Source organism: Argentina silus, assembly GCF_951799395.1.
Source record: "Argentina silus genome assembly, chromosome: 16".
NCBI classification, from domain to species: domain Eukaryota; kingdom Metazoa; phylum Chordata; class Actinopteri; order Argentiniformes; family Argentinidae; genus Argentina; species Argentina silus.
Genome location: NC_139670.1, coordinates 7,562,357 through 7,586,101, shown reverse-complemented (window position 1 = coordinate 7,586,101; position 23,745 = coordinate 7,562,357). Strand labels below are relative to the sequence as shown.

Sequence of the window (23,745 nt, the reverse complement as noted above, 5' to 3'; positions counted from 1 at the left end):
AGTACATATTCCTTTTTTCGAGGGGAAAACAAAGCCTTGGATTGGACTGGACTGGACCTACATGTCAACACTCAGTTTCCACACATAGAAAAACCCTGACTGGTGTCTTTGAGCAGCCGTACCTGTGGTCATCCATGTCCTCTATCTGCCTCTGGACGTAGCTGTCGATGCGTGTGCGGTAGGTGCGGTTGGTGAGCCTGCCCACCATGCCCAGCCCGTAGGGCCGCTTCTCCCGGGCAAACAGCCTCTTGACGGGCACTGTGATCCTCTGGCCTCTCCTCTGCCCACTCACACTCACCACCTCCTGACGCAGGCGCACCTTGGGCTGGACCAGGGAGCCATCTTTGGCCTTACGCCAGCCTCGCTCCAGGGGTCTGCATTGAAAGAGAGGGAGAGAAGAGAGAGGGAATGACAGGGAGAGGGAGAGAAGAGAGAGGGAGAGAAGAGAGAGGGAATAGTGAGAAGGAGAGAAGGAGATAGAGGAAGGGTCAGAGGAGGGCATGCTAAAGGAATGTTTGAGAATGTGTGTTTGATGTTTGTGTATTTGAGTGTCTCTGTGTCTCTCACTGTGTCTTGTCGATTTGTGTGTGTGTGGGCGTGTGCGTGTATGTGTGAGTGTGTGCGTGAGTGTGTGTGTGTGTGTTATAGACTCACAACATAAGATGGCTCCTCTCTAGTTCGCTCTTGCCCAGGGCACTGCCCGTGAGGTCACTCTCGTCTGCTAGGTTAATACACTCTGCTTCTTTAATGGCGGCTTCAGACGGGGATTCAAACACCTCATCAGCGTAGGTAGACATCTCCTCATGCATATAACCATCCTGCAGAGAGGAATGGAGGAAAGAACAGAGGTGGAGTGAGATGGATTGATTTATTGTCATGGGAGACTGAGATGGGGTTGGATGGGAGACTGAGGTGGGGTTGGATGGGAGACTGAGGTGGGGTTGGATGGGAGACTGAGGTGGGGTTGGATGGGAGGATGAGGTGGGGTTGGATGGGAGGATGAGGTGGGGTTGGATGGGAGACTGAGGTGGGGTTGGATGGGAGACTGAGGTGGGGTTGGATGGGAGACTCTATAAGTGCTTCTCACCTTGGCGAAGAAAGAGGTGTCCAGCTCATCAGGGAAGTCCACTGTGTCGTCGTCCAGAAAGCCAAGAGGCAAGAAACTACGTCTGCGATACCGCCGGGCTGTGCCCTCCCGAATGGTACGACCCTGAGACACACACAGACACACACACGTACACACGCACACACACACACACACACACACACACACACACACACACACACACACCATAATTATTATCATCATCATCATCATCATCATCATCATCACCACTTATCAATATTCTTTGACACAAATGTATTCCATGCTTAAATATAAGCAATGCTGTGTGTCAGGATGGCAGTGTAACCGTGCCGGCACACATACAGCAGGCCACAGAAACCGCCAATGGCCAGAAATCACTAATTCTGCCTGACAACCAGCTGTGGTGCTGCTGATTAATGTGCTTTGACCTCAGCGGTTGGATTAGCTCTGTGTGTTCTAGAATACTCTGCCTGGTTAACAGACAGCTGAGCATTCTGACGGCATTATCCTGTTATTGTCTCCTAGTCATCTGGACCACACACCAGCAGCAGCAGCAGGAGGAGAGAGTGTTGTGTAAAGCACCCCAAAGCTTAATCCTACAAGACAAGCCCAGGCTCAACTTTTACATAACACACACTGACATATAAAACACACACACACACACACACATCTGCAAAGAAAATAAACATTGTTTTACAAGACCACTCCAAAGAACTCTGGATTGCTACTGGTGATTATGTGTGTGTGTGTGTGTGTGTGTGTGTGTGTGTGTGTGTGTGTGTGTGTGTGTGTGTGTGTGAGAGCGTGCGTGTGTGCGTGTGCGCGTATGCGCATATGCGTGTGTGTGCGTGTCTTTGGTGCCTTATATCGGCCGTTCCTATCTAAGTCCCTAAGCACGCTACAGTCGTCCTTACTGATTTGTGTGTAATTCAGCAGGGTCACAAGTTCACAAGATACAGCACGACGGATAACATTCATCCGTCTCCACAACCATTTCAGGAAGAGAGATCCTGATCTCGACCAAACACTGATCCGGGGCTTCCTGATTCTTTTGATGCATTTCTAATGCTGAAGTCTGAGTGTAGCCGTTACAATGAGGACATGAGGCATGCACTGTTTAAAGAGGCCATCAAAAAACAACATGTGATATCTGGGTTATACTGTATCAGTGAGCCGGAATCTAAGGTACCGATACTTAGTGTGCATAGATAGTCAGTGAGTCGGTGAGTCAACATGACTCCCTGTCAGTGCATCTAATCTCCCAGGGATGGATCTTGTTAGATCAAAGCCATGCCTGCCACTACACCTCATAACTCACCTCCTGGAATATCTTGGAAAGAGTCATCAAAGAGTAGAAGCCAACAAATCTAACAACATCTGAAAACCTGCCACCAGGCAATATGGGCCTGAAGTGATTCCAGAGATCTGATGAGATTAGACATTGCCTGTACTGGTATTATTACTGCACTTGCAAATAGCTATAGGGGACACATTTGAGAGAGAATTTGCTGGAAAGTGTAAGACAGAAACTCTGATACTGCAGTATGTGTTTTAGGGGAGGCTGGTGGAGGCAAAAATTGGAGGAGGGGCTCATTGTAACGCATGGAACGGAATACCATTCCTCATTCCGTTCCATGCATTACAACGAGCCCGTCCTCTGATTTCTGCCTCCACCGGCCTCCCCTGGTCTCGCCCATATGGAAAACACGAAGACACACACCCACACACACCCACACACCCACACACACACCCACCCACAGTAGCTCTATGTAACACATACCTTGACCAGCGCGGCCGCAGCCTTGAAGCTCATGACGGCCACGGACTCTCTCTTGCGTCGTCTTGGTAACCGGTTAAGGGCGGAGCGTGAGCTGGAGAAGGAGCAGAGCGAGGCGGCGCCGGGGGTGATGGGAGTCTGAGGAACACTGTACCCGTCTATCTCCTCCACCATACGGAACGCACGCCCGCGCGCCAGGGGGTCCACGATCTACACACACACACAGACACACACACACACACACACACACACACACACACACACACACATTAACTATATTCTCCTGTAATTTAACTTAATTTAAATAAACTTCAAAAACAAATTCTAGGAGCAATACCCAAGGGAGAAACATTGGAGTGGCATAGGGTAAACAAACACACACAAGACATGACACAACAGAACACACAACACAAGTCATGACACAACAGAACACACAACACAAGTCGAGACAATCCATGTCAAGTATACAGAAGTATGGCAAGCGTCTGCTGTCTGCGCCGCTGCCCTACCCTCTGCATGCCATGGGTGTGTGAGTGGTGGGGGAGGTAGAGGGGCGGGGGGGTCTCAGTGCTGGTCAGGGACAGGTTGTCTTGGCTGGGCAGGTCCATCTCCCTCATCACCTGGGCCTTCAGCCTGCCGTAGCGCAGGTTGCAGTGTTGCAGGCTCTTCCTCCGCCATCGCTGGGTGCTGTCGTTGTTCTTACTGACCCCAAACCAGTCTGCTGTCCCCCTGGTGGCACACAGAGAGACATCTCAGACCAGGTAGCTGCTGACCTCGGGACAGTGGCAGATGTAATTGTAGGTTCTACTCCTAAGTAATGCCCAGATTGAAAACAATGCCAAGTACTGTACTTTTTCATTAGCCCTTTTACCTTCGGTGTTTGGTGTTAGGAAAGCAATGTACAGTATAAGAAAGGTATAAGCAATGTACATTTATTTTTACATTTATGGCATTTAGCAGATGCCTTTATCCAAAGCGACTTACGACTTACTTCTATATGTATGGGCAAGACTTAAAGTAAGTGTCCAGTCAATACAGTATATCTACAACATTTACTGTGACCTTCTAAGCATGAGTTCTGTCTCAAAAAGACAGAAACGACATTACAGTAAATAGCGTTTGATACCATTCCTCATTCCATTCCATGCATTACAAGGAGGCCTTCCTCTGATTTCTACCCCCACCAGCCTCCCCTGCTGTATACAGAAACATATCTGTATGTGGAGCATGGTCACATCAGGATTAATATTTTCATATTTGAGTGTCAGCTCTCTCCAGCCCCATTTACTTCAAAGCCTATAAAGCCTGAGACAGTTTGGCCTGGGCATTAGGAACGTGCGTCACAACTGAGTCAAACAATGACTGAGCAGAGCAGGATTTACCAATGTCAGTAATTCTCAATGAGGGGGGAGTCATTCTCCAGCTGCCAAAGTCAAGAAAACAAAACAAAAAAACGTGAACTAGTGAACACTAGTGCAGTTCAAACCCTGTACGTTTTACTGGATATGAATGAGCGTTGAGTTTTACTGGATATGAATGAGACAAGCAGATGGCCTGTGTGTGTGTGTGTGTGTGTGTGTGTGTGTGTGTGTGTGTGTGTGTGTGTGTGTGTGTGTGTGTGTGTGTGTGTGTGTGTGTATGAGTGTGTGTGTATGAGTGTGTGTGAGTGAGTGAGAGTATGTGTGTGTGTGTGTGTGTGTGTGTGTGTGTGTGTGTGTGTGTGTGTGTGTGTGTGTGTGTGTGTGTGTGTGTGTGTCTGAGAACTTCTCTCTGTTTGTAAGAGTGTCTTAAAGTGTGTGCAAAACAGCGGGAGGAGAGGGGTATTTCTCTGAACCGGGACGTCAGGAGTGTTTAGAGAAGAGAACAGTCAGTAATAACACAGTCTTCATCATTAGAAGGGAGCCAGCTGGGGAAGCCTTTTAAGGCTGCGCGAGGGGAGAGAGGGAGTTGCGACGCTGATTGTTGTCCTCTGTGAGAGGAATGTTTTAAGAGGGGTCACAAGTTTGGGCGGGCAGAGTGAGCACTGATTCAGAGAAAGCCTCTCAGAGCAGCAATGGATGTAAACATAGAAAAGGAAAAGCTAAAGAGGCGCATGAGGTTCATCATTACTGTAAGAGGAGCTGGCTGAGCAGACGTTCACCATGGAGAATGGGGCAGCGAGGAACAAAGAAACCGTTGGACTCCCTGCCAGACCACTACAAACTACTTCTTCACACTCTGTCTGTGTGTGTGTGTGTGTGTGTGTGTGTGTGTGTGTGTGTGTGTGTGTGTGTGTGTGTGTGTGTGTGTGTGTGAGATAGAGACGCAGAGACGGAGAGACGGAGAGACAGAGCACACTTCAGTGACACTCCCAGCTACTCCACACACACCCAAACTCTTTTATCCAGAAAACCAGTCTGCCAACCAGTGATTAAAACCACATCAATCCACATCAATTAACTTCATCATATCCCAAGGTGGTAGAGTATATCTACCATACCGGTAATTATCTACGACAGATATGCAAGCTTAGACAACACACAATGCTATGATTCTGTAGACCACACAAAGACAGAATAGAAAGTGCCCTCAGGGATTGCAGTTAATGGCACCAGCTTGCAAATAACTTTGAGAGTGACAAATCACTATGACATGAATATGGTCGTAAATAATGGATGTTTAACCTTTCTGAAGCTCCTGTAGAAGATAAACGTGTGTCCGACGTACAGATGCGTGTCCCTGCGTGTCCATTTCCTCAAGCTTTTACGTTGTGTGAGGCAGATTAGCAATACCATAAATGCAAGCATCCCTATTCGATGGAAAATAAATCTTCCCTGCACAGCTGAAAACTTCTCATCGCTTCTCTTCCCCTCTCCCCCTTCTTTCCTTCTCCTCCCCTCCCCTCTCTTCTCCTCCCTCCTCTCCTCCTCCCTCTCTCCCTCTCCCCCCGTCCTACAATCAGTCCTACCTGTCCAGGTTGTCCCAGGAGGCAGGCAGGGTCATGCCTGTGGCTCACATGGAGCAGGTGTCTGGATCCACACCACCATAGTGTCCCAGTCTGCCCTGTGACCCCTCACCCCTGACCCCCGACCTCTGGGACACAGCTGTTCCTCCCTAGCACTAGGGTGGTGAAGCTCAGCTGAGGTTGAGTGCTGGTACAGCTCCACGGTATCACTCAGCCAGGAGTGCGTCTTAATCAAAGGTCTTCTCTGGAAGCGGATGATCCTCACTTGATGCTTTCTCCCCCGGAGGAGAGTCTGTATCGTCTAGAGTGGTTGGATGACTGTTGAGATTCTCCCGCTGACTTTGACCCCCACAGACGTTCATTCAACAGAAGAATGACTCCCGGGAGCTCCAAGCTGTGTGATCTCCGCAGATTAGCTCTCTTTGGAGCCTGATCTCTAGATCTACAACCACAACAGCAGGACTGGTCTGTGATGTGTGCTGTGGTTGGCAGGCCTCCAGTATTCCTCGATAAACCTCCGGTCTCTTTTTCCTCCACTGTTGCTGGAGACTCACTGGGAACAGACTGAAGTTCTCTCTGAATCCCCTTACCTCCTCTCAAATACGCACACGCCTCTCTCTCTGTCTCTCTCTTTCTCTCTCTCTCTCTCTCTCTCTCTCTCTCTCTCTCTCTCTCTCCTCTATCTTCTTTCCTCTCTCTCTCTCTCTCTCTCTCCTCTATCTTCTTTCCTCTCTCTCTCTCTCTCTCTCTCAGCCCTGTTTGGGGAGTGTGTGTAAACACACCCGCTCTCCCACTTACATACCAGTACTTCCCAGGAAGAGAGAGATTAGAAGGAGAGAGAGAGAGAGAAAAAAAAAAGAAGGGAGGTTGTACACATCAGGCGAGGGAGGGCACCGGGACCTGTCTGAACAGGATCATTCAGCTCACACACACACACACACACACACACACACACACACACACACACACACACACACACACACACACACACACACACACACAAAAGCACAAGCTTCACACTGTTTAGTCCCGAACCTTGTGCATGATGATAAACAAACTGCCTTAGGGAGAAAGGAGGGGTGACAAGGTGATAAGAGGGTCAGCTACAGGAGGTCTGTCTGTCTGTCTGTCTCTCTCTCTGTGGCAGGTCAGTTCTTCAGGAGGTCTGTCTGTCTGTCTCTCTCTCTCTCTGTGGCAGGTCAGTCCTTCAGGAGGTCTGTCTGTCTGTCTCTCTCTCTCTCTCTGTGGCAGGTCAGTTCTTCAGGAGGTCTGTCTGTCTGTCTGTCTCTCTCTCTGTGGCAGGTCAGTTCTTCAGGAGGTCTGTCTGTCTGTCTGTCTCTCTCTCTGTGGCAGGTCAGTTCTTCAGGAGGTCTGTCTGTCTGTCTCTCTCTCTCTGTGGCAGGTCAGTTCTTCAGGAGGTCTGTCTGTCTGTCTGTCTCTCTCTCTGTGGCAGGTCAGTTCTTCAGGAGGTCTGTCTGTCTGTCTGTCTCTCCCTCTGTGGCAGGTCAGTTCTTCAGGAGGTCTGTCTGTCTCTCTCTCTCTCTCTCTGTGGCAGGTCAGTTCTTCAGGAGGTCTGTCTGTCTGTCTCTCTGTGGCAGGTCAGTTCTTCTTTGTCTTTTCATGATGTCTATGTACTGTATATTGAATGTCTGTAATAGCAGTCTATATATTAAATGTATATATATTTTAAGTATCCATAATGCCCGTGTCAAAAGTCGACACCATGTCTATAAGTATATATAAGTCTATAGGTCTATATCACACAGCAGTATCAGTGGCAGGTCTGTGTAGTCACAGTGTGTATAAACAGTAGGTTTGTATGACATTCCTGGAGTTTAGCATGGAGTTTAGCGTGCCACTTCAACAGACCCCTGTATTACTGTACCAGTCTGTCAGGATACCAACACACTGATCCTGTACACAGTGTACCAGAATACACACACACACACACGCACGCATGTACGCACATGCACACACACACACACACACACACACACACACACACACACACACACACACACACACACACACACACACACACACATAGCATTACACTGTGTCAGAACACAGCATGACCCCTAACTCAGTCTAGCACAGTGGTTCAAAGATGTTCTCATGCTGTGACTCAGCAGAAGCTTTTGGGGTTTTCCTGTAACACACCAAATAAACAAAAAACTGTGTTTCCCTCGTCACTGCCCAGTATTTTGTCTTGCAATGACCCTAAACAAATTCCCCCCGCCCACACACACACGCACACACACACACACACACACACACACACACACACACAGACACAGACACACACACACAGACACACACACACACACACGCGCACACACACACACACACGCACACACACACACCTCGCCTTGCATGCGAAAGCCAAGCTGGGTGTTCCTTTGAAGTGAATCTCACTAGGATAGTTGCCTTTGGTGTAAGTCCATCAGACAATTAGCAGGGTGGCCTTGATGTGGTCTGGATGTCGTGAGAGTCTGTATCATGCTCTGTGTGCGTCATGAGCAGTACTCAACAACAACCAGAGACTGTAATCTGCAGGTGTGGTCCTGGGTCGTCTCTGAGGATTCACACATAAACGCAGGTTCCTCTCCTTGATTCTTCCCTCTTTTCCAATCTCTGCCCTGCCCTGCTGCTATACCTGATGAGGAATTTGGGGACCTCTTTTCCCCCTTCCCTCTTTCTCTCTTTTTCTCCCCTTTCCCCCTCTTTCTCTCCCCTCCTCATACCTCTCTCTCTTTCCCTTCCCTCCTTCCCTCCCTCCCTCCTTCCCTCCCTCCTTCCCTTCCTCCCTCTTTGCTGTACCTGATGATCTGTTTGGGGATGGATGAGCGTCTGCGTGTGGGCAGTTTGGGGACACAGGAGCGCCTGCGGAGGATGGACACCCGCCGGGGGCTCCGCTGGCCCTTAGGAGGGACCGTGTTGACCCTCTCAAAACGCACCCTCTTCTCACTACACATCCACCAGACCCAGGTGCAGCAGGAGGCCAGAGCAGGACAGACAGGGGGGGAAATAAAGGAGAAAAGGAAAAAGCAAGACAAGAAGAGAAAAGAAAGTGAGATCAGATCAGCTGGAAGCGAGAAGCAGATTCAGTGAGCCAAGTCAGAGTTTGTGAAAGGGGTTTTTAGACCTCAAATTAGGCAGAAATCATAGATATAGAAAATAAGCAGATAAGCGAAGGGGGAAGTGTCTGCGTGTGTGTGTGTGTGTGTGTGTGTGTGTGTGCGTGCGTGTGCGTGTGTGTGTGTGTCCTACCTCTTGATGGTCTGTGTGATGGAGGGCTGTCGTTGGAGGGGGGGTCTGAGGTGGTTGGAGTCGAAGGCGGCGATGCCGGAGTATGAGTTCTCCCCAGGCATACTCACACTGCGCAGGAACCCTGGCTGCCTCTTCACCGGCTTCAAACACACACACACACACACACACACAACACACACACACACACACACACACACACACACACACACACACACACACACACACACACACACACACACACGGGCAACACAGTCAACAACTCTGCTCTACTGAATATTACACTACACTCCAGGGTTGGGGCCAACTCCTTTTCAATTCCATAAATTCCAGTCGTGAATTGAATTCCAATAAGGTAATTGAAAAAAGGACATTCGTTTTCAATGATTGTTCAAGTATATAGACGAAATCAGAGTATTTGGGTTTCCTGTATGTTCCAACTGTTATTTACATTCTACTGTCAATTGAAACTAAAAAAATATTGAAATTTGCAATTGAATTGAACCCTGCTACACTCTTTCCATGCTTTCCACAGAGAGGGTTCTACATGGCACCAAAAATGGTTCTTCAAAAGTCTCTCCGACAGGGACAAGCCCAAGAACCATTCACACAGTTACAACTATAAAACTATAAACTATAAAACTATAGTATACAATTAGCTTACATTTAGGTTACCATGCTATACTCTACTATGGTATTCCACTTGAGGAAGGGTGACTGGAGCTGTATGTAGTACCTGTATGAGTGTGGGGGTCTCATCCAGAGACAGCTGGATGATGGGGATGTCCAGTTTCAGCCAGGGGGGCTTCTTCCTCTGCAGACTGCTGCTGCCTCTCTCCTGCTGGCCCTCCTCAGCCATGCTCACTACCGCCCCCTATGCCTGCCAGCTGGAAACACAGGGTGAGGAGAGACATGAGAGACAGACCTAGTACACACACACACACACACACACACACACACACACACACACACACACACACACACACACACACACACACACACACACACACACACACACACACACACACACACACACACACACACACACTTGGACAGTATCCATGGAATTCACATTCACTTCCATTTCTGTTTGTAATCCTATTATATCAGATAGTTCTCTGTCTGGTGTGTCTCCCACGCTTGTCTCTGTACTGTGCCAGTGTAAATCATTTACATTACTCAGATCACAATACACAATTCAATTCAATATGACTTTATTATTAATCTCCATGGGGCAAATAGAAGGGCGTAGTCAGACTACAATAATCCATATACTTCCAATAATCCTCAGTACAACAATACTCCATAGCCACAACAACACAGGGCAGTAAAATACGACAAACGAACACAACGTGTGGTCAGAACGCACGGCGCGGCTTTATCTAGTAATTCTGCTTATTGGGCAGTCAGCTAATCCTCATCTCCCAATCCTGTCAGTCCAACACAGACAGCGTGCCCTCCTTAGCAGGCACACCCCTGTCCTCTGTCCACTGTCTGTCCATCTGGTCACAGACGCTGCTGTAGACACAACACTGGCCTGCACCCTTGGTCCTCTGTCTCTGGTATCTCTCCAGCAGGGGAGGCTGGTGGAGGTACACACTCTGATATCTCTCACCTGATAACTCTCTGTATCACTCTGAATGCCATGAGTTATGTTGATATTCAGTATGATGTGCTATTATATTAAATCGATATCGAGGGCTGGCTGCCTGTATTGATATCTATGGATGTTTTACTGCCATGAGTTTCCACAAGAGGGCGCTCATTCTCCTAAAATTGTTCACCACATCTTATCCCTTCACGTAGAGCTGCACAGATGGAAAGTCTACTCTTTTGTTGCAAAACTATAGTCGAACAGGCATGCAAGCACGCACGCGCACGCACGCACACAGACACATGGTCCTCTGCTCAGTTGGTAGGGCATTGGTTTGATTCCTGCTGGGACCATATATACTGAAAAATGTATGCACTCACTGCAATGTCAGTCGCTCTGGATAAAAGCTTCAGCTAAATGGCATATATATATATACACACACACACACACAGTTGGGGCGATATCTACATTTTCTTATTCACAATATGACTATAATGATATACAATAATATCGCTCACTGCTGAATATAGTGGAGACATGCCAGCCTGAGCAAAAATGACTGAAGTGCAGCGCATCAAGTGTCCTGGCCTGTGATGTAAATAGTCTGGTGAAACAAAGAGCCAGCTAGATAAGCAAAAAGCTGGACACTGCACTTGTACTGTAGTTATGCACATATATGGAATATCTTTAAACACTTTTACAGACTATGTTCTGCAAGAGAACAATATCACGATAATCTGTAATATCTGCCCAACCGCACTGTGTACAATAACCATCAGTAATGAGCTAACCATAACCACATTCACCCCCCTGGAAGCAGGGCTCCATACCGGAACCGACAGATCAAAGAGTCTGACTCATTCCCAAACATAATTAAGGGCTCCACACATAAACTACTGAGGAATTCAGTTTACAGGAACGCAGAGGGGAGATAATTGGGCTACACACTACTACACACTACTACACACTACTACACACACACAGCTGGAAACACAGGGAGAGGAGAGACATGAGAGGCAGACCTAGTACACACACACACATACACACACACACACACACACACACACACACACACACACACACATACACAGTAGCAAACCCACAAACACATACCCACACCTTCTCTAGTGGCTGGGTATGGGAATGGGTAAAGGCAGACGTTTAAAGTTTTTTCAAGAAGGTTCGACGTCAATAACCTCAATCTCTTTCCAATCACACACACACACACACTCACACACACACTCACACACACTCACACACACTCACACAAACACACACACACACACACACACACACACACACACACACACACACAAACACAAACATACACACACACACACACACACACACACACACACACACACACACACACACATTGCAAGGCTCCTCTATACTACTGTAACAGGAATGTTTGGCTACCAGGGTGGTCTTGGTTGGATGTTGTGTTGGGATCCTGTCCCATGTTTGAGGTGGCAATGAGGGATCTAATTGTTCTCAGGAGGAAGTCCTTGAGCCGGATAAAGGAAAAGTAAATAGGACATAATCGTGAAAAGAACATCTGAATGTATCATATGAAAGATGGAAGTGCCAACTGCCACCCAAGAACCTCTGGAGATCTCAGATGCGGACGTCTCTGTGATTCATTTAGAAGCATTTCTGAGAAGTAAATTACACTGCTTCCCCTTGCCATGAAATCATTAACAGAACAATCATAAGTGATCCTGGAGCCGAATATTCAGACTGGCTCGAGCCAAGTCCAACAAGCTGTGTGCTATTCAGTATCAGCAGCACTGCTAGCTAGCCAGTCAGCGGGACTGGGTGTGTTTCCAAACCCAAGGGGTAATGGGGTTGACGGTAAAGAATGCATAAAAAAGCAGCATATAAAGTGTTCAGTTATTCCTCGGGCCACTTTACTGTGACTGTTACTCTGCGGTTGGGATCTAGAACCCTGTGTGCTCCTTCGCAGAGACAGGGAGTGAACACTCCACTACAAATAGCATCTCACCAGAACAATCCAACCACATCCTATGGCAAAGCAGCGACTACGCATGCACACACTCAAACACACACACACACACACGTACACAAACACACACACACACACACACACACACACACACACACACACACACACACACACACACACACACACACACACACACACACCAAGTCTGTGGTTCCATTCCTCCACGTCAGAGAGGTTTATAGTGCTGTACAAGAAATCATGGTGAGACTAACCAGAACCAATGTGATCAACAAACCACCTCTTCTCTCATCCCCCTGTCCGCTGCACTCAACAAACACACATCAGCGTTTGTTATCCCATGATCCTTCTATCCCTTCTTCCCCCTCCCCTCCTCCCCAATTTTCTACGTTTCTGTGTTTCTGTTTGACAGACAGATTAAGGTCCAGGCTATAATCCCTCTGGGCCACATGACTGGCTTGTTCCTGTCAGGCAACAAGGAGAAAGAGAGAGAGAGAGAGAGAGAGAGAGAGAGAGAGAGAGGGGGACTGGACAGTGATGTCATAAACATCAAAGATCATCCAGGAAGTGTCCCCGTCTGCATCAGGGGGCCAAGAGAGAATGGAAGTGAATGGAAGTGAATGGAAGTGGAGGGAACTAAACTGAACCACTGTCCCTGGGTTGTTTTCTACTTTCTTCTATGACATTATCTCAGATGTTGACCGTCCTGTCCATCTTTGTCTCATTCCTTCTATTAAAAAGTCTCCTCAGGATGAGACAGACAACCCACAGAGAGAAATCAGTCAGCTCATATTATACATGTCTTCATAGATGTGGAGCTTTCTCACATGGGTCTACTTTGCATAGGTTGACATTTTCTCACCCTTTACGTTTGACATTAAACAATTTCACTTTGCATGAAACCCATGACTTGTCCAAACATGGTCCTGTCTTATTGGCCTCAGTGCAGCCACCGCACAGTGTGTGAATCAAGCTCAAGTTACTCCTCATTGTGTGTGTGCATTTCAATAGGCTTTCAGTTCCCAAAACCAACTCTTCCTTTCACTCTTTTCTCTCTCTCTCCCTCCCTCTTTCTGTCTCTATCTCCCTATTTCTGTTTCTCTCTCTATCCATCCTCTCTCTCTCTCTCTCTCTCTCTCTCTCTCTCTCTCTCTCTCTCTCTCTCTCTCTCTCCCTCCCTCCCTCTCTCATATTTCAATCTGCTCTGCTTGTGAATAGAAATGCAGAGCAGCATTTTTCTAACGTTAATTGACACTTCCTCCACTGCTTTTTCCCCCTGGTGTCCCGAAATAACTTGTTTATTCATGAAAGAATCAATTTCTCTATTGCAAACTCAGTATAAGGTTACTGCAACCTTTCAGGGCCCAAAACGTTGTACAGCACATCTGTTTTTATTGTGCATTAAGCAAAAGACTTGATATGATCTTAGTCCAAACAAAGGTGACGTCCTCTCTCATTTGACATGTAAATGTGTTGCTTGATGTGGTATGATCTCTGAGAGGCCATTCCCAATGACCAACAGGCCACTCCCCCTCTCCACAGCAAAATGTTCAGCTCTCAGATAATTCTCTGTAATATTAGTTCCCTCCCCTCCAAATTTGTGACATCAGAAGTCTGAATTGTGTGTGTGTGTGTGTGTGTGTGTGTGTGTGTGTGTGTGTGTGTGTGTGTGTGTGTGTGTGTGTGTGTGTGTGTGTGTGTGATGAATGACCTCATTAGGTCACTTCCTTCCTGCGAGCGGTAGTGTGGTGTGTGTGTGTGTGTGTGTGTGTGTGTGTGTGTGTGTGTGTGTGTGTGTGTGTGTGTGTGTGTGTGTGTGTGTGTAGCTTTCTCTCACCCAACACAAGCTCAACAACACACGCTCAGACCAGCTGCACGTCTACCCAGGAAAACAAACAGGATTATTAGGTCATACATCATAGGCTACATCTGCCACAATGACAGAAAACAAAAATAATAAAAATGGTGTCCTCCTTTGGAAAAACTGTATTTGAAGCAATGCCAATAAGCAGAAGAAGCAGGGTTTATGGGGCATTTATCTATGTATGTACAAACCAGATAAGTGAAGTTTTACCAACCATTAACTCTCTCGAATATGGTTTACCCTACATTTTTAAATCTTTCACAAGTCTACTCCAGCATCATCATAAGCATCATCATCATCATCATCATCATCATCATCATCATCATCATCATCATCATAATTTTCATAAACTGCAGCAGCACATCATGCCAAAATATACTAATCTTCTTTGAATTCATTCTACCAGTGAGATACCATATGCCACAAAGGATAATCTACCATTACTGCTCCATTTTATTTACCCCAAATCACTCCATGAGCATGTGTATGGACTGTGGGGTGGTAGGTAGGCTGGCAATACGTCTATGGCTTAGTGTTGGACACTGACATGAAAGTCTACTTGCATACTTTGAAGTATGTATACTTCCTTGCATACTTGAGTGAGTATAACAGAGTTCTATTCTTTCATGTACATTCTTCCTCAGATACGCAAGACTGGCTTCCTTTTGAAGATCACCATCTGATGGCCATCTGTCTTTGTCTCTGCGTTTCTTTGCCATGTGGTTTCTGTACGTCCTCCGTCTCGTTGCAACAGTTTACCCAACAGTGAGTCACAACCTATCACGTCTCTCCATCAGGATGGGTGGGTGGTATCTTCTGAGCAGCTATACCACAGGCTGAGTTAGTTAACACATCCCACTCAACGATGCTCATGCAATTTGCTACCACTTTACTTCACTTTAAAAGAAGTTTGCTGTAAGCATGACTTCATAGCCTACTGACCGTAGACAGGGCTCAATCGCAACTGGAACGGCGTGCGTGTAACTGAAATTTCCCATGGATATCAATGCATGATTTATGTGAACATCAGAGTTATGCGTACGTCAAGTCAAATCCGGTTCATAATGCATTATGTATAGTTGGGAAGTGGAGGCAGATTGGGAGTTTTATATAACATGGACCAAGTCACCATAGATAAACTAGAACAGGGGAGGCTGGTGGAGGTGGAAATCAGAGGATGGGCTTGTTGCAATGCATGGAACGGAATAGGGAATGGTATCAAACACACGTGTAGCCTAAAGCATGTGTGCCAAACACTTGAATTTGTTTAACAACAGGTATTTATGATCCTGTATTTACGTGTTAGCTTGTATGCTAAAGGTCCTGTGCTAATGAGCCAGCTGCTGGCAACATTGTGTAAGCACCCCACTGTTCCTCAGGGGAGGCTGGTGGATTTCTACCTCCACCAGCCTCCACTGACACCTACAGTATACATCCAAAGTGGGCATATACTAGATCAAATAAAACTGTCCCAAAACATTCTCTATCTTCAATCTTCCACTGATCCTGTATAGATTTTCCGATAGAAGTGACTGTTTGCTACTCAGGGCACACTGGCTGGCTCCACACTCGCTGCACATGCTAGGAAATACCTCAGATTCCTCTGGAGAGCCGGTCTTTCCGTCCCATTTCACCCTACTCAGTTCTGCTTCTGATGGCATGAGGTGGGTACGTTACGTTATGTATGTGCCATGGTAGAGCTGTGCCACTCTGCCAGCCTGATTCTGACAACACACATCTGGCTGTCAAAGCTAGTTTTGGTTTGCCTAGGGACAGGGTGGATCCTTTGGGGGTTCTCGTAGGTGCTGGGCACTCAAATGACAGCATCAGGGGGCAGCTCTAGAAGCATTAACCATGTCAATGTGGCCACTTTCATAACACACTTGTTTCATACCATTCCTCATTCCACTCCATGCATTACAATGAGCCCGTCCTCTGATTTCTACCTCCACCGGCCTCGCCTGGTAGTTGTCCAAAGCATAGTGCTGGGTGAGGAACAGTAAGGCCCATGGCCTGATATGAATCCATATAAACCTACTGTAGGCCACAGACCTCCAGTGTGACTCCTGAATGGGCTGGTGAACTCCCAACCACAAGATGACAAGAGTTCACATCAGTCAGGTGGAAATTAATTATGAAAATATCATTATATATTTACTACATCATGTCCCACACACAAACAGAATTGTAGGAGTTCCAAAAGGGTATAGTGGGACTAAACATTCCCTTTGAATGACTTCCCAAATGATTTAGGGCAGATAAGGAATGCGTTCCTTCAAGCACCCAATACTGTGTTGTTCTATACTCTCTTCCCTGACTGCAAAAACTTTATGTCCTGGGAGAATTAGCCTGCCCTCGGTGAAAAACCACAGAACAACAAAAACAACCGTAATCAGAGCGTGGCAGGAAGCAGGCGTTAATATCTGCTTCAGCGCACATGTTCCTCTACAGGCGGGAGACTCACGGGGCTACCTGGGCATCAAAGCGGGTGCTTTTTAATTAGCAATGTGAAGCCATGGCATAAACAGACAGTTGAATTCCTTTAAAAAGCATAACCAAACTTACAGCACCCGAGCTTTGCATGTTAAACAGGCCCAGCGCTTCACACTGAAAACTAACCCCCAAGAAGAGATTCATTTTGGGCTCATCCACCTTAGAGTCTTTGGCTGAGCTATTGCTATTTGTCAAGCAAAATGAAACTGGTCTCTTTGGTTGTTGGCCAGGGTTAATTCATTTAATCTATCAAGTCTATTATCAAGGGTGTGTAGGCTTTTTCCCTGATATACAGTATATCATAATTCATTATTTATCATTTATCATTTTTCATGATAGAAATGCACAGTATGTATAGGCTATGCATCAGTAAACATTAGAAAGCGCAGCTTTGTGTTTATTCAGTATGGAAGGAGAGTTCCAACCCAGCTGGTGCTCTCAGTGTGAATCTGACAGCTTGTGGAAGTGCTGGTTATCAACTCAGCACTCCCTCCAGAGATTAGCATGGCAGGAAAAAAGAGAGGAAGGAATGGAGAATGCATGAAAAGGAGAAAAAGAAATAGAGGACATGACATTTTGTGAGAAGAAAGAGAGAGGCGCTATGCAATTCTGCTGGGACGCTCCCTCCTGGATCCACGTCCTGATCGGCCCACAGAAGTCTCATTGTGTACTTGCTCCCTACTGTAGCCCCCCCCCCCCCCCCCCCGGTCTTGGGTCTCCTCCTGTGGATAAGAAGAAGCTGAGTGGTTCTACCTCCTAATAGCCTAATTGCCTAAACAACATGTGATACCCATTTACATACATTTGTTTCCAGTGTGTATATAGCCTAAAGCATGGTTAAACAATATGCAGTGTTTGGTTGTTTTGCCAAAGACCTGCATTTAGTTAACAACAGGTATTTATGATCCTGTATTTACTTGTGTTAGCTTGTATGCTAAAGGTCCTGTGCTAATGAGCCAGCTGCTGGCAACCCCGTGTACGCAACCCACTGTTCCTCAGGGGAGGCTGGCGGAGGTCGAAATTGGAGGACGGGCTCATTGTAGTGGATGGAATGGTATCAAACATGATTTCTGCCTCCACCAGCCTCCCCTGCTGTTACTGCACTCAGCCTTTCTCTGCGTCACTGTGCCATTGACCTACAGTGGGCTAGTTCTAACAAGTTCTCAGCTTTGGCTGGTGGCTGTTGGGAAACCAACTTGGGGAAAGCTCTATTTGCATATTAAACTGCTAACAACTTTTCCAGGGGCGTTATCCATATAATTTATAATTCATAAGAGTATGAGGTAAGTCCAGTATACAGTTAATGGCGGAAACAGAAAAAGGAATATTCTAAATGAAACGGAAAATTCCATAAGGAGAACCCTTTTGTTGTTCCAATGGTCCCAATACCTCATGGCATATATGACTGCCAAAAACCCATGAAAGAAAAAGTGCATTTCTTCAACCATCATGCCAGGTGACTTCAAAAGACTGAGCTCTAGCTGAAAGACAAGTCTGGTTGTAGTCTGTCAGTTTGTGGTTTTGAAATGGTAAGCTGGTGAAAGGAACCTAAAGGAAAAGAGATTAGAAAGAAGAGGGTTGGGGTGGGGGGGGGTGTGGATAGAGAGAAGACAGGGGGAAATGGAAAGACCTGTGAGGGAGTTGTCCCTCAGGGGAGAGAACAGAGACACTGTTGGAGACTGAGGGTTGGCTATCTCTCTAACTGGCACAGCTTACTTCCCTGGAAAACAAACACTAACTGCTGCACTGCAGAGTCCCTCTGCAAGCTACAGTCCAGCAGGACAGTGACACCAGGAGAGTCCCTCTGCAAGTTACAGTCCAGCAGGACAGTGACACCAGGAGAGTCCCTCTGCAAGCGAAAGCGGGACAGTGACGCCGGTAGAACCAGGTATGTGCCATGAGGCTGAGGCTATATACTTATGACATGACCAGGCACATCACCCGAGATCCAAATTCCATTCACACTGTTTAGAACCTACTCAGGAAGAGGGTCAATCCCATGGCAGTTTACTCCATTTCATAAATGGTACTCAGAGTGACATGTGCATCAAAGTGATGGAGGTGATGTAATCAGGATCAGCGCTTGCATAGTGTCCATTAGCAAAGAGGGAATTAACCACAGCTTCAGAGGGGGACACAGTCATTGGGAGCGCTCTGTAAGCTGTTAAGCTTCATGGATCCCATGAAGTAATAACTGCTGTGTTAAATGAAGTAATCCTACATGACTTTCACTACGTGGCAGGATCCACCTGTAATTCACACCCAGCCTGACCACAACACAGACTGCAGAGGTTGTTTTTATCTCAGACCACTTTTCCAGTAACTCAGATTCACCCAGGCTAGACTAGTTTAACTACAGCACTAAAGTTACACCAAAAGACACTTATAACACCAATAAACCTGCATCCTGTTTCCTGCTTTTGCTGACGAGAGGTAACTGATACCGTATCTAATGCAGGGGGAGGCTAGTGGAGGTGGAAATTGGAGGACGGGTTCATTGTAATGCATAGAATGGAATGAGGAATGGTCTCAAACACCTAGTGGGCTACCTCCATCAGCCTCCACTGTATGTAATGATACTGCTGGGTGAGACTTGGCTGCCTGCTTCAACACATTTCAGATTACTTAAATGAGTTCAATGGACCTACAGTGTAACTGAATGGATCTATAGCTGAATGATTTTGATCTATTAATCAATTCACTGGAAAATCCCATTTTATACAGTAATACTCCTCACATGCGAAAGACATTTACTCTACCACTTAACCCTGACAAAAGCGTCAAAAGCACCGACTGACATATGCTGTGGGTAGAGACAGATCTTTGGATGACGTTACACAGAGTCTCATATGCCAGTTATTTTCAAAGAGTCAGAGTCAGTCACTGGGTCCATCTGTCTTGTATGGAATGGAAGGAATGGAAGTGTCCTTTGTCTCTGCTGGCTGGTGGCTGGCCACAGTCACAGTCAATGTGTGGTCTGCCCTGCAACCATGAATGGATCTCCTTGTGAGCCTTCCATCCGCATGCTGTGAGCTCAACATAAGAGTTTCCTCTGTTGGCTGGCACTGTATGAATATCTAATGATAATTGCGCACAGATGCTGCATTGGAGAGAACAGAAAAGAGAGAAGAAATGAAGAATATTTAGAGGGGAAAATAATGTAGCCTTTTTAGAATGGAGTAGACCTATTGACAATCTCTCCACAGTGCAGTCTGGTATCCCCTATAGGAGGACTTTGGATGGCATTGCCATTAACAAAGCATCATTTTCCACAAAGGATGCCTTGCCATTATCCACCCATCCACCCATCTACCCATCCATCCATCTATCCACACACCCAGCCTTCCACCCACCCACCCATCCACCCATCTATCCATCTATCCATCTACCCTCCACCCACCCATCCACCCATCTACCCATCCATCCATCTATCCAGCCTTTCATCCCCCTCTTCACCCACTGCCTGCCTGTCCAGCTCTGTCCAGTTCTGCCCAGCTGCCCCCAGCAACACAGAAACCAGAGAGGGGATTACAGAAATCCCATCCCAGACCACCGAGAACCATGTCTTCCGGCGCGGGGAAGCCAAAACAAATGGCTTGAAAGCAACAATCACATTGAACGTCATTCCTTTCATCTGCTGTGGGTAGGAGGAGGAAGGTGAACCTGCTGAACCGCCGCGGTGGAAGTCCATTCACACCACACACGTTTAGAGAAGCCCCCCATCACCGGAAGAAGGGTGAAGAGGAACCCCACTCACACACAGAGGGGTTGCAGAAGTGTCAGTTGTCACTACTATGATAAAGGGCATTATGGAGGAGGTTCAACTGAACAGTTATCAGTATGTTCACTGACATAAGGTGAGGCTGTGCTGGCCAGACTAGACTGTAAAGAAGATAGTGACCTCCTGCTGCTGCTGCTATTGCTATTGCTGCTTCCCTGAGGTTCAGATACCAGAGCACCAGTCCTGAAATAAACATGAAATAAACTTGCCCAATAATATCACTGCTGATTTAGACTACATGCCCAGACCTGCTTGGGCTTGTGTGTGTGTGTGTGTGTGTGTGTGTGTGTGTGTGTGTGTGTGTGTGTGTGTGTGTGTGTGTGTGTGTGTGTGTGTGTGTGTGTGTGTGTGTGTGTGTGTGTGTGTGTGTGTGTGTTGAAACTGGCAATGTACAGAGAAAAAGGTGGTAGACATACCAAACAGGAAACTACCTGACAGGGTTGCAAACAGGAAACTGACAAGGCCTGGATATTCACTTGATGTGTGTGTGTGTGTGTGTGTGTGTGTGTGTGTGTGTGTGTGTGTGTGTGTGTGTGTGTGTGTGTGTGTGTGTGTGTGTGTGTGTGTGTGTGTGTGTGTGTGTGTGTGTGTGTGTGCGCGCGTGTGTGCATGTCCGTGTGAGTGTGAGTGTGCGTGTGCATGTGTGTGTGTGTGTGTGCGCGCGCGTGTGTGCGTGTCCGTGTGAGTGTGCGTGTGTGTGTGTGAGAGTGAGTTTGCGTGTGCGCGCGGGCGTGTGTGTGTGTGCTCGCACAAATGTGGAAGAATGAACTTTCCCAAACTACTGAGAAAGAGAACAGTTTACTGTCATGCCACACCCTACAGTACTACATTCTTCAACAATATCCATCATTCTAATTCCAAACTACTCCCACATTCGAGTAGAGAGTAACATGATATAATCACTGGCTGATATACCAAAGTGCCTAACCAACACCTTGCTTTAAAGTGGAATTCGGAAGCTGTTGTCAATCACTGGGATTGGCCTCCAGGGAACCATACGCAGCCTTGCTTTTCATGCCCCTCAAATCAGTTAGCTGTTGTGAGATAGGCCTTAGACATGGTAAGACAAGCATGTCGTCTTGTTAAATATTATGCTGGAGAGAAAAGGGGCATATAGCAGCTGCTCGCCACTATTCCTGATCCTGAACAGTTTCTCATCGTCACTGCATCAGTAGAGGATCTAAACCAGGGGAGGCTGGTGGGGGTAGAAATTGGAGGACGGGCTCATTGTAAAGCATGGACAATGGCTGCGCCGCCAGCCTCCCCTGAAAGCCCCCAGCACACCAGGTCAGTTTTCAGTAACAGCATTGTAATAAGCTGGGCAACACCGCTGAAATAAGCATGTGGATATAAAAGGAGATTGCATCATTACGGTGAGCATGGTGTGGAGAAAAAAAAGGTCCACTAAAACCATCTCATCAAAAAGGGCACTTCCTGTCAAACAGGAAACCAAAACAAACACTTCAGGTTAGAGGTCAGTTTTAGTCCCTGTGGGACCCTCTGTAAACACAAAAGACAACTGACCCAGTATGTACACCCTGTGGTTCACCATAGTGCCTCTGACATTTTCTAAAAGATTATATGCATTAAATCTGACACGAGCCAGTAAAATGTGAGAGAGGGAAAATTAGAACATTTGCAGTTATTGACTGACTGCCTGTGTTGGTCACATGTCTCAGCCTTAGCCAGGGAGACATCAATAACCCAAGGATGGATTGTGGAGGTCATGAGGAATAGAAGCAATATAACCTACTTTCTGAGTCAGGCTGCCTCTGAGAGAGAGGAAGAGAGGAGGAGGAGAGGGATGATTCCACCTGTTACTCTCATAGCTTTGGCCTATGGCTATCATCATGACTGAATTGAGTGCAGTTATGCAAAACCTCAAGTAATGGAGAATCCCTAAAGAATATTTTCTTGCCTCAAGTCTCCAAACAAATACAAACACATGAGGTTATGGCCCCCTCTCTCCTCGGGCACCCCACACCTAGACAACCAAGGACAGATGTCAGTGAGGCGGTGTCTGCGTGCGTGTGTGTGTGTGTGTGTGTGTGTGTGTGTGTGTGTGTGTGTGTGTGTGTCGTCGCTGATGATTGACAGCAGAGCAGGCAGATGCATTGCCTTGCCAGAGTCATGAAAAGAGAGAGACCTACTCACAATATTTGAACAATAGACTATTTGAATAAGTGGACAATAGAATATTTGAATAAGTGGACTAGATAGAGGTCAATACATTCGTTGATTATATTTAGGCTGCAGAGCGTCAATGATATGACAGAGTCGCATCTGCAGTTGACATTCATTTGACACTTTTTAGACACAACCAAATGCACGGTCCGATCATTTCCAGCACACATACCTTACTGAAAATTCTCCGGTCCTCGGCTCTGCAGATTGATTCGCCGGTGTGTGGTTGCACACCGATGAACGATCTAACGTGGTACGGCAGTCACTTCATAACTACACCATGCTATAACAAGATGATATAAAAAAGAAAATGCAATCTCCTCTAATATTACTGTATCCGAGAGGTGTATGGGTGGGGCTACGCTCACAACATCACGTCAAAAATGCTGGAATCCCTGGAAAACCTAACGTCGCTCCCGTTCACGACATTCTCCCACCGCTGTACCCTGGTCGGCGGCGAGTTTCAATCTGTACAGTAGTTTCGCTCCCCAGGTCCGCCCACGCGCAGAATTGAGCGTGCAATGGATGGAGAGCTGTCAAACGTCACCGCCAACCGGTGTGCGCGTGCTATAGCAGGCGCGCGGTGCCTTTCTCTCTTTCTGGGTGTGTGTGTGTGTGTATGTGTGCAAGCTTTAGGCATGTTCCTTTACCAACTGTATAATACTTCAGAAAATATGTTAAACTAATCTATCCATCTCACAGGCCATTTGCTCATTCTCAATGTGTTGGTGACAGAAATGATTATCCTCATGTAACAGTGAGAATCCATT

At 46.8% G+C, this 23,745-nt stretch overlaps 1 protein-coding gene across 2 annotated transcripts in view; it reads right to left on the bottom strand.

Moving 5' to 3' along the window:
• rhbdf1b (rhomboid 5 homolog 1b) overlaps positions 1–23,411 on the bottom strand; it is a 27,364-nt gene extending 3,953 nt beyond the window's left edge. Inside the window, exons 1-8 of one of the 2 annotated variants that reach the window (XM_083686923.1) lie at positions 23,148–23,411; positions 9,812–9,962; positions 9,079–9,218; positions 3,374–3,593; positions 2,868–3,074; positions 1,088–1,210; positions 655–818; positions 123–374 (exon numbers count right to left, since the gene is read on the bottom strand). In XM_083686923.1, coding sequence (XP_083543049.1) covers positions 123–374; positions 655–818; positions 1,088–1,210; positions 2,868–3,074; positions 3,374–3,593; positions 9,079–9,218; positions 9,812–9,934 — 1,229 coding nt within the window. In that variant the 5' untranslated portion in view covers positions 9,935–9,962; positions 23,148–23,411. Of the gene's footprint in view, positions 1–122; positions 375–654; positions 819–1,087; positions 1,211–2,867; positions 3,075–3,373; positions 3,594–5,811; positions 6,466–9,078; positions 9,219–9,811; positions 9,963–23,147 lie in introns of those variants that run through there. The other variant, XM_083686924.1, reaches the window with a different exon arrangement.
• Positions 23,412–23,745: the final 334 nt, after the last annotated feature.